The 12,070-nt window shown below is 45.0% G+C and overlaps 1 protein-coding gene across 1 annotated transcript in view; it reads right to left on the bottom strand.

Moving 5' to 3' along the window:
- gemin5 (gem (nuclear organelle) associated protein 5) overlaps window positions 1-12,070 on the bottom strand; it is an 84,875-nt gene that overhangs the window by 48,673 nt on the left and 24,132 nt on the right. The window contains exon 14 of the mRNA XM_059990660.1: window positions 3,046-3,185. Coding sequence (XP_059846643.1) covers window positions 3,046-3,185 — 140 coding nt within the window. The remainder of the gene's footprint in view (window positions 1-3,045; window positions 3,186-12,070) is intronic.

Genomic DNA, 12,070 nt, shown 5'->3' with positions numbered 1-12,070 from the left:
CCCAGAAGAAGGCAATGGCAAACCACTTCTGTAGAGAAATTTGCCAAGTACATGAGACTATGACCACCCAGGTCATACAACATGGCACATAATGATGATGTCATACAACACTGCACAGAATGACGAAGTATTCTGAGGCTCTGCCCTCTGGTCCTAGCCGCTCCCACTGTTGGAAACATCCTCTGCACGGTCACTCTATCTAAGCCTTTCAGTGCTCAGGGGGTTTCAATGGGATTCCTCATCATTCTTCTAAGCTCCAGCGAGTTCAGGCTTCGAGCCATCAAACACTCAGCAAGCTTTAACCCTTTCATTCCCAGGATCATTCTCATGAACCTACTCTGGTCTCTCTCCAACGTCAGCCCATCCATTCTCAGATTAGGGGCCCAAAACTGCTCACAATACATTCTTACCAGTGCCTAATAAAACCTCAACATGTCACCTTTGCTTCTATATTCTAGTCGTCTCCAAATGAATGCTAACAACTCACTTGCCTTCCTCACCACCGACTCAACCTGCAAATGGTTTTATAGGATTGCTTTTATATTTATTGTGTTTTTTGATTCTGTATCAGATCCTGAGTAACAATCTCCTTTACACTGGTGTATTGAAGAATGACAATAAACGATCTTGGTCCTATAGCACAGGGGTTCTCGACTTCTTTTGTTGCCATAGGCCAATACCATTAAGCTAAAGGTCCATGGACACCAGTGTGGAAACCCTGTACTAGGACTCCCAAGTCCGTCTCTGGGATGTGGGAGGAAACCGGAGCATCCAGAGGAAACCCAGATGGTCACAAGGAGAATATGCAGACACCACACATACTCGTGTACGCGCATACACAGAGAGTTTGGAATTGAACCAGGGACTCTGGTGCTGGGAAGCTGTGAGTCTACCCTCTGCTGCTGACTCGGCCACCCATTCAGGACCCGATGGCAACGTCCACCCTAAACGCGGGGTTCAAGGTCCATCCCACGGACAAAAATCTTGGCCTTCAGAACTGGCAATGTTTTACATACAGGAATTTAAGGGCAGGAAGTCAAGTTGCAGCAGCAATTCCTATCATATTAGCTGATCATATCTGTCTGCCCCATTACTCGAAGGGTGCGGAGGCTTGGGAGGGGTGCAGAGGAGGTTCACCAGGATCAATGCACAAACGCTGGAGGAACTCAGCAGGTCAGGCAGCATCTACAGATGGAAATAAACAGTCAACATTACGGGCCGAGACCCTCCAAAAATGCTGCCTGACCAGCTGAGTTTCTCCAGAATTTTCTGTGTGTGCGTGGCTGAAGATTTCCAGCATCTGCAGAACCTCTTGGGTTGGGACTAGAAGGTATGAGCTGCAAGGAGGGGCTGGACAAAGTTGGGTTCTACTCTCTGGAGCGGCAGAGACTGAGGGGAGATCTAATGGCATGGATAGAGTAGGCAGGAAATATCTTTTCCCCAGCGTTTAAATGTCGAATATCATTTTAAGCAACACACACAAAATGCTGGTGGAACACAGCAGGCATGGCAGCATCTATAGGGAGAAGCACTGTCGACATTTCAGGCTGAGACCCTTCGTCAAGACTAACTGAAAGAAAAGATAGTAAGAGATTTGAAAGTGGCGGAGGGGGAAGATCCGAAATGATAGGGGAAGGCAGGAGGGGGAGGGATGAAGTTAAGAGCTGGAAAGGTGATTGGCAAGAGGAACAGTTGGAGAAGGGAGAGGATCATGGGACGGGAGGCATAAGGAGAAAGAAAGAGGGAGGGGAGCACCAGAGGGAGATGGAGAACAGGCAAAGAGTGATTGTGAGAGGGATAGAGAGAGAAAAAAGGTGGGGGGGGGGGGGGGAGAGGAATAATAAATAAATAAATAAATAAATAAATAAATAAATAAATAAATAAATAAATAAATAAATAAATAAATAAATAGATAAATAAATAAATAAGGAATGGGATAAGAAGGGGAGAAGGGGCATTAACAGAAATTAGAAAAATCGATGTTCATGCCATCAGATTGGAGGCTACCCAAACGGTATATAAGGTGTTGTTCCTCCAACCTGAGTGTGGCTTCATCTTGACAGTAGAGGAGGCCATGGATAGACATATCAGAATGGGAATGGGACCTGGAATTAAAATGCGTGGCCACTTCCTCACCTTCGGGCACGCATTTTAAGTCAAGGTTTGGACTGAAACCCTTCCCCAATCCTGATGGAAGGTTTCAGCCAGAAACGTTGACTGTTTATTCCTCCCCATAGATACCAACAGACCTGCTGAGTTCCTCCAGCATTTAGTGTGTGTTCCTCTGGATTTCCAGCACCTGCAGAATCTCCTGTGATTAAGCCTTTAAGGTGAAAAGGAGGAAGAAGTTTACAGGAAATACATGGGGCAAGATTTTCTTTGATACTGAAAAGGTGGGGAGTGCCTGGGACGGACTGCCTGTGGTGGTGCAAGCTGAAATGTGGCGTTGAATATACAGACAGACAGACATACTTTATTGATCCCGAGGGAAATTGGGTTTCGTTACAGTCGCACCGACCAAGAATAATGTAGAAATATAGCAATATAAAATCATGAATAATTAAATAATAATTAGTAAATTATTCCAAGTGGAAATAAGTCCAGGACCACCCTATTGGCTCAGGGTGTCTGACACTCTGAGGGAGGAGTTGTAAAGTTTGATGGCCACAGGTAGGAATGACTTCCTATGACGCTCAGTGTTACATCTCGGTGGAATGAGTCTCTGGCCGAACGTACTCCTGTGCCTAACCAGTACATTATGGAGTGGATGGGAGTCATTGTCCAAGATGGCATGCAACTTGAACAGCATCCTCTTTTCAGACACCACCGTCAGAGAGTCCAGTTCCACCCCCAAAACATCACCGGCCTTACGAATGGAATAGAGAGATAGGGATCACGTACAGGCAGAAGGGATGACCTAATTTGACATTTTGCTCGGCACAGATATTGAGGTGCTATCTACTGCGACACAGCTTCACGTAAAACACACCCCATCCAGTCTGCAGCCCAAGTCAGCTCACAGTCGATCCCAGACCGAACACTCACCTGGGCAGTGCCATCGTAGCAGGCAGACACCAGCATGGCATCGTGGTGGGGGCTCCATGCCAGGCTAGTGATCTTCGCCGTGTGCCCAGCGAGGGTTCGGAACGGCTCAGTCATCATGGTCGGCGTCCCAGAGGGATGTTCTGGGACAGAAAGAGAAATAGTAAATACAATCAGTTTATTATTCTCACACGGGGACAGTTGAGAAATCTGGTTGGTAAATTGGTTTATTAGTGTCATGTGTACCGAATGCACGCCAACCACACAGATCAGTTCATGGCATCAGTGCACCGAGGTAAAACAATAACAGAACGCAGAATAAAGTGTTACAGTTACAGACACTGCAGAGCAGGCGGACAATAAGGTGAAAGGTCATAATGAGGCAGAATGAGAGGCCAGGAGTCCATCTTACTGTATTAGGGAACCATTCAAGAGTGATAACAGTGGGGTAGAAGCTGTCCTTGGGTCTGGTGGGACGTGCTTTCACTGATAACAGTGGGGTAGAAGCTGTCCTTGGGTCTGGTGGGACGTGCTTTCACTGATAACAGTGGGGTAGAAGCTGTCCTTGGGCCTGGTGGGACGTGCTCTCACTGATAACAGTGGGGTAGAAGCTGTCCTTGGGCCTGGTGGGACGTGCTTTCACTGATAACAGTGGGGTAGAAGCTGTCCTTGGGCCTGGTGGGTCGTGCTTTCACTGATAACAGTGGGGTAGAAGCTGTCCTTGGGCCTGGTGGGACGTGCTTTCACTGATAACAGTGGGGTAGAAGCTGTCCTTGGGCCTGGTGGGACGTGCTTTCACTGATAACAGTGGGGTAGAAGCTGTCCTTGGGCCTGGTGGGACGTGCTCTCACTGATAACAGTGGGGTAGAAGCTGTCCTTGGGCCTGGTGGGACGTGCTCTCACTGATAACAGTGGGGTAGAAGCTGTCCTTGGGCCTGGTGGGACGTGCTCTCACTGATAACAGTGGGGTAGAAGCTGTCCTTGGGCCTGGTGGGACGTGCTTTCACTGATAACAGTGGGGTAGAAGCTGTCCTTGGGCCTGGTGGGACGTGCTCTCACTGATAACAGTGGGGTAGAAGCTGTCCTTGGGCCTGGTGGGACGTGCTTTCACTGATAACAGTGGGGTAGAAGCTGTCCTTGGGCCTGGTGGGTCGTGCTTTCACTGATAACAGTGGGGTAGAAGCTGTCCTTGGGCCTGGTGGGACGTGCTTTCACTGATAACAGTGGGGTAGAAGCTGTCCTTGGGCCTGGTGGGACGTGCTTTCACTGATAACAGTGGGGTAGAAGCTGTCCTTGGGCCTGGTGGGACGTGCTCTCACTGATAACAGTGGGGTAGAAGCTGTCCTTGGGCCTGGTGGGACGTGCTCTCACTGATAACAGTGGGGTAGAAGCTGTCCTTGGGCCTGGTGGGACGTGCTCTCACTGATAACAGTGGGGTAGAAGCTGTCCTTGGGCCTGGTGGGACGTGCTTTCACTGATAACAGTGGGGTAGAAGCTGTCCTTGGGCCTGGTGGGACGTGCTTTCACTGATAACAGTGGGGTAGAAGCTGTCCTTGGGCCTGGTGGGACGTGCTTTCACTGATAACAGTGGGGTAGAAGCTGTCCTTGGGCCTGGTGGGACGTGCTCTCACTGATAACAGTGGGGTAGAAGCTGTCCTTGGGCCTGGTGGGACGTGCTTTCACTGATAACAGTGGGGTAGAAGCTGTCCTTGGGCCTGGTGGGACGTGCTTTCACTGATAACAGTGGGGTAGAAGCTGTCCTTGGGCCTGGTGGGACGTGTTTTCACTGATAACAGTGGGGTAGAAGCTGTCCTTGGGCCTGGTGGGACGTGCTTTCACTGATAACAGTGGGGTAGAAGCTGTCCTTGGGCCTGGTGGGACGTGCTTTCACTGGTAACAGTGGGGTAGAAGCTGTCCTTGGGCCTGGTGGGACGTGCTGTCACTGATAACAGTGGAGTAGAAGCTGTCCTTGGGCCTGGTGGGACGTGCTTTCACTGATAACAGTGGAGTAGAAGCTGTCCTTGGGCCTGGTGGGACGTGCTTTCAGGCTCTTGTATCTTCTGCCCGATTGGGGGGGGGGGGGTCTTTGATTCTGCCGGCTGCTTTACAGAGACACTGAGAAGTGTAGACAGAGTCCGTGGAGGGGAGGCTGGTTTCTGAGAGCAACCGAAGCATGTTTTGGAAAGACTTTGTTTTGGTTGGTCCTCTAGACACAGAGCGAAGACCATCAGTTGCACCAGCGATCAATACAGTCCGAGGATACGTTGGCAGCAGCTCTCAGGAATCACCAGGCTTGCAGCAACAACAACCTACTGGCCTTCAGCTGTTTATCCTTGGAAAGTGGGGGGAAACCAGAGCAATCAGAGGAAACTCACGCGGTCACAGGGAGAACATACGAGCTCCTTACACACAGTACTGGGAACTGAAAGGGAAAAGAGAGAACGCCCAGGGTGAGGGGGTCTTCAATCATGTTGGTTGCACGATCATAATGAGTCAGACTGTTAGGCAGATGGAATAAGTCCAATTCACTGTTATGGTCAGCGTTAACACGAAGGGCCTGTACCTGGGCTTTTATGAGCATCCAGGGATCTCACAGTTGGAACATGGGATCTCGCTGTGCGGGAGGGACACCCCGGGATCTCTCAGTACAGGAGAGACACCCAGGATCTGTCAGAGTTAGAACGTAGAAAGGTGGAGCACAGTTCAGGCATTTCAATGCACAATGTTCTTCTGACTTTGTAACCTACTCCGAGATCAATCCAACCCTTCCCTCCCACATTGCCATTTTTCTATCAATCATGTGTCTATCTAAGAGCCTCTTAAATGTCCCTAATGTATTTGCCTCGACCACCACAAGGAATTCCACACACCCACCACTCTCTATGTAAAAAAACCCTACCTCTGAGTTAAAGGAAAAAGACGGTATCCATTCACTCAATGCCCCTCGTGATTTGAAGCACCTCTATAAAATTACAACTCAGTCACCAATATGCCAAGAGTTCTATCCTCTCTGTGCTCTCCCCATAGCCCAGTCGCTCGATTTACAATCAGGTTTATTGTAATCCACATGGCACAGGAGAGGAATTAGGCTGTTCAGCCCATCTAGTTTGTTCTACCATTCCATCACGGCTGATTCATTATCCCTCTCAACCCCATTCTCCTGCCCTCTTGCTGTAACAGAATTAGAATCAGGTTCAATATCACTTAAACACGTTGTGAAATTTGTTTTGCAGCAGCAGTACATTGTAATACATAATAAAAACTATAAATTACAATAAGTACTTACAAAATAAGAAAGTCAAGTTAAATAAGTGGTGCAAAAAGAGAGGGAATAAATAGTAAGGAAGAGTTCATGGGTTCATTGCCCATTCAGAAATCTGACGGTAGAGAAGAAGCTGCTCCTGAATCGTTGAATGTGTGTCTTCAGGCTCCTGTACCTCCTCCCTGATGGTAGCAATGAGAAGAGGGCATGTCCTGGGTGTTGGTGATCCTCAATTATGGTCACTGACTTTTGGAGACATCATCTTTGATACCCTAACTAATCAAGAACTTATCCAACCTCCGACCGAAGTAACTTGGCCTTCACAGTTATCTGTGGCAATGAACTCCAGATTCACCATCTTCTGGCTAAAGAAATTCCTCATGCCTGTTCTAAATTAACACCCTTCAAGTCTGAGGCTGTGCATCATCACTGACATAATCTGTCATTCTGTGGGAACCATACATTGCAAAAATTAAAAATAAAGGGGAATAGCGAGGTAGTGATTGAGGGTTCACGGACAGTTCAGAAATCTGATGATAGAAGGTCGTGTTGGATCCAAAAGTTTAATTCTTAGATTAGACTGTTTAATTGTTATTTCCTTAGCAGCTTAACAATTAATAACCAGCTTGTATTTTAAGTAGTTCTCATATGCATGTAACAGTTCAACATGCCCCGTAGTGGATATAGTATGTATATGCAAGTTCTGTGTATCTACCAGAGCAGCCTTTCTCACCTTTTTGCCCCAAAGGAACCCTTCAAATAACTTTCAGGTCTGAGTGAACCCCTGCATAAAAATTCTTATATCTACAACTCATGGTACATTAGTGTGATCAGTTAGCGTAGATATAATAACCCAAAAATGGGCTGTGCTCTTTTGCGTAGAGAATAAATTGTTAGACAACCTTTTTTGAAAAAATAGAGTTAAACTTAGCTTAACTTTCTTGACACTAACCTGTTTCTCTTTCATCAATTTTAAAAACTCATAAAACAAAAGAAAATAAATTTCTCAATTCTGGGTCAAATTTGAGATAAGCACACACGGATTTCACCTTCAACTGAAAATCGACGATTTCTATCCTTGCTCAATGCTTGCTCATACACGTAAAAAGTTGAAGGTTACATCAAAGTGTTCATTGTTTTCCTGTGAATGATCAGATACTCTTCTTTCTCAGAAATCCAGAACTTGTCCAGGGGCAGGTCAGTAAATCTCATCTTGAGTGCACGATCAGAGTGTAGCTCACAAAGTTCCTCCTCTTCTCTCAAAGCCAAGTTCTCCAGCTGAGCAGAAGACTTGGAGAAAGGGTCCCTCACCCAGTGTGGAAAGGGAGGAAAAATACTGCTCATTTATGTTCTGCAGTTCTTCCAGGTGGTTTGCTTTTTTTTAAATTTTTTATAAAAAAAATCTATTGAATTTTCAAATGGTGACAGAAGGAAAAAAAATTATCAACCCTTCCCCCCTCACATATCCCTGTAGAAAGAGTGCCTGGATATCAGAAGATCCCCACATGCTCCACAGAGTTCATAATAGCTTTAGTATATATATTTATTTCTTTCCCCAAATAACCAATAATTTTATCTTCAGAGCACCTATATATTTAATCCTATCTTTTGTAAATAAGGGTGCCAAATTTTCAGAAATATTTCATATTTATCTCTTAAATTTTAAGTAATTTTTTCAAGTGGAATGCAGCTAAAAGCTATATCTATTTTCATTTTCTTAATGAATGTTAAAATTCTTTTTCTTTTCACCGGTCCATTAAGCCCATTAACATTAAAGCTTAAAAAACTTAAGTAAATTAGTCATTATTTTTAACAGGGTTACTCCAGTCAATAGTAATACCTAACTTTTCAACTTCTGTAGTACCTTGGGGAATCTTTCTAAAATTCTCCGTGTTGCTATGTCTCTCTCTCCCCCCCCCCCCCCCCCACGATTGTCCAGGCAGAGAAAGAAAGATTAAAGAAAAATAGATTATAAAGAAAAAAAATAACAAAATACCCCCCTAACTAATGTTGTGTATAAAAAAAAACCACAACATTACCCCTGTTGTCAACATTGGCCTGACGAAGGGTCTTGGCCTGAAACGTCGACAGCGCTTCACCCTATAGATGCTGCCTGGCCTGCTGTGTTCTACCAGTATTTTGTGTGTGTTATTGTTTGAATTTCCAGCATCTGCAGATTTCCTCGTGTTTGAAACATTACCCCCCTCCGTTGTGCGGGTCATGGCAATCGCCATGATTACACACGTGAATCCCGTAGCAATCGATCCGAAGTTCCCCCAGCTCCCCGTAACATAAAAAAGTATATATAAGAGAAGAAAAAAATAATATCACTACTCTCGATTAATATTTCTCAAATTTTTACCCTTCTCCCCCTGTATCATATAATTAAGAATATATTTAAATATTCTTCTGTCCTTAAACATCCATCAACTCCATTCACTGTCCCTGTCTTCATCTTTAATCCATTTCACTTTTAAATTTTTGGCTGTGGTTAGCGAATATTTGGGAGTTCTTGTGCAAATTCTTCCACATCCTGATAATCAGTAAAAGATCTTTTTCCGTCATCCAAAAAAATTATCAGGGTTGCTGGGTGGCGCAATATAAATTTATAACCCTTTTCCCATAAAACTTTTCTCGCTGGGTTAAATTCCTTCTTTCTCTTCAGAAGGTCATAACTTCTATCAGGATAGAAAAGAACTGTTTTCCCTTCTATCATCAATGGCCCGTTTCTCTTTCTGGCACATGGGGCAGCCGCCTTCAGGATCTTTTCTTTATCTTGATATCTTAAGCATTTTATCAAGATTGATCGTGGGTTTTGATCAACCTGAGGCCTTGATCTTAAGGCTCCGTGAGCCCTTTCAATTTCAATTAACTGGGTTCCTTCTTCCACTTCCAAAATTTCCGGAATCCATTTTTGAAAAAAAAAATATTGGATCCTCTCCCTCTATACCTTCTTTAAGACCAACAATCTTAATATTATTTCGTCTGCTAAAATTTTCAAGTACATCCACTTTTTCCAACAACCGTTTTCTTTCTGTTGTCCAGGCAGAAATATTATCTTCCATTTTATTCACTCTATCAATGGTGTCTCCCATTGTTTCTTCCAAGTTTTTTATTTTCTTGTCCATTTTGACCTGTCTTTTCAACATTTTATCAAACATAATCTTCATATTTTTAATATCTTTTTATTACTTTTAATGCTTTTAATTCATGCGTTATTTGCACCAAAGATTTTTTTATGTCTCCAATATCACCTCCAACCTCTTCCTGTTACTCTTCTTTCTTTGTCTTTTCATCTTCGTCTGATTTATCCAGAGAATCTGATTCCACCTCATATTCACTTTCACTTTCAGTTCCGATCATTGCTGGGATTTGTAGTTTGGGTTGCTCGTATTTGCGCATGACCCTTCCTTCACGCATGCGCAATTCCTGTTGCTCTTTTTTTTTGGAAACGGTTGATGTTGCCGCAGTTTCCTGTTCTGTATCGCCGAAAGTAAAATGCACTTGAGCCCGAGGCTCTGTCATGGCGGCCGGCCTTGATTCTTTTCCAACTTGTGTTGTCTTCAAAGTAGCAGTTTTCTTCTGCTTCTGTTTAGGAGACCTATCTTAAGACAATCCTGAGTAGTTTATAAGTAATTTTTAAAAAGTATTTACTAACTTTTCTTCACAAACATTATTTTACTGTTTTATATGGGACAGCTGGATTTCCACGTCTCGATCCTACGTCATCACGTGACGTCCCCCCAGGTGGTTTTCAATAAGACTCAAGACTTTCTGATATCCTTCCTCACTCTCAAGCCCAAGAAGCAGTGGAAACATTTCAAGATTTCCTTTAGCAGCATGATTTTTCCAAAGATTCAGTTTCCTTGTAAATACAAGAATCTTGTCACTTGAAGTCAAAAGATTTTCTCCAGGGCCCTGCAGAGACTTGTCAAACTGGTTCATATGTTAAGTAGACTAGTTTCTGCAGACATTCTTCATCTTCAAAGCACTTAGCAAAATCGGGCCTACTATTTTCTTGAAAGTACTCCTGCAATTCACCTTTCAGCTCAAACTGTTGAGAACTCTTCTTCTGCTAAGCCACCAGATTTCTACTTTAGCAGGAGATTGATGTGCTCTTTGTCCAGGTTCCCACACAGTTTTTTTTTAACATTCTCGAATTAACTGGCCATAAAGCGACTAAATAACTTGCTTCCTGATTCACTTTACTGACTGTGACTTTATTTTCAAAAGCCTTAATCTGCTTGTTTTGAGATTCCAATAGTCGTTTAAAATAATCAGCATTTTAATGTGTCATATGGTTGTGATTTGTACTTAAGCGTCTTTTCAATTTTACTGGAACCACACCTACACTTATAAGTTATCTACCACAGACTAGGCACAATGGAACAGGACAACTCGGATCACCAGAACATGTAAAACCCGTTGATAAACACCTTTCATTGTAAAGACGGATTTTTTGTATTGCTCTAGTGCAGTGAAATGACTCAGAAGATTGTAATTCTTCATCATTAACCTCATCAGAATCGTCCGTAGGCCTGGGCCTAGAATCCTTCTCTTCCAAAATCGCCAGACTGGACCGGCTTGAGAATGAAAGTTTCCCTCCAATTTCCTACTATCCCAGTAGGGTTTGTTTGCTCCCATAAGTCAGTCAGTGGTGCACAAGGGGAAGTTGGGGGAGGTAATTCAGGAGGGAGAGGCTGGCGTCACAGCCCAAATTGGACGAGTCCATTCAATGCTTGGAAAGCACACTTCAGGCTCTTCATCAGCCTACCGTCCTCCCCTCCGTACAACACTCACCGATTATCAGCCTACCGTCCTCCCCTCCGTACAATACAACACTCACCGATTATCAGCCTACCGTCCTCCCCTCCGTACAATACAACACTCACCGATTATCAGCCTACCGTCCTCCCCTCCGTACAACACAACACTCACCGATTATCAGCCTACCGTCCTCCCCTCCGTACAACACTCACCGATTATCAGCCTACCGTCCTCCCCTCCGTACAACACTCACCGATTATCAGCCTACCGTCCTCCCCTCCGTACAACACTCACCGATTATCAGCCTACCGTCCTCCCCTCCGTACAATACAACACTCACCGATTATCAGCCTACCGTCCTCCCCTCCGTACAACACTCACCGATTATCAGCCTACCGTCCTCCCCTCCGTACAATACAACACTCACCGATTATCAGCCTACCGTCCTCCCCTCCGTACAACACTCACCGATTATCAGCCTACCATCCTCCCCTCCGTACAACACTCACCGATTATCAGCCTACCGTCCTCCCCTCCGTACAACACTCACCGATTATCAGCCTACCGTCCTCCCCTCCGTACAACACTCACCGATTATCAGCCTACCATCCTCCCCTCCGTACAATACAACACTCACCGATTATCAGCCTACCATCCTCCCCTCCATGCAACACAACACTCACTGATTATCAGCCTACCATCCTCCCCTCCGTACAATACAACACTCACCGATTATCAGCCTACCATCCTCCCCTCCATGCAACACAACACTCACTGATTATCAGCCTACCATCCTCCCCTCCGTACAACACTCACCGATTATCAGCCTACCATCCTCCCCTCCGTACAATACAACACTCACCGATTATCAGCCTACCATCCTCCCCTCCGTACAACACTCACCGATTATCAGCCTACCATCCTCCCCTCCATGCAACACAATACTCACTGATTATCAGCCTACCATCCTCCCCTCCGTACAATACAACACTCACCGAT

The sequence above is a fragment of the Hypanus sabinus genome, chromosome 15, assembly GCF_030144855.1.
Source record: "Hypanus sabinus isolate sHypSab1 chromosome 15, sHypSab1.hap1, whole genome shotgun sequence".
In the NCBI taxonomy this organism is placed as follows: Eukaryota; Metazoa; Chordata; class Chondrichthyes; order Myliobatiformes; family Dasyatidae; genus Hypanus; species Hypanus sabinus.
Note: the sequence above shows the minus strand (reverse complement) of the source record. Positions and strands in the feature narration are given on the sequence as shown.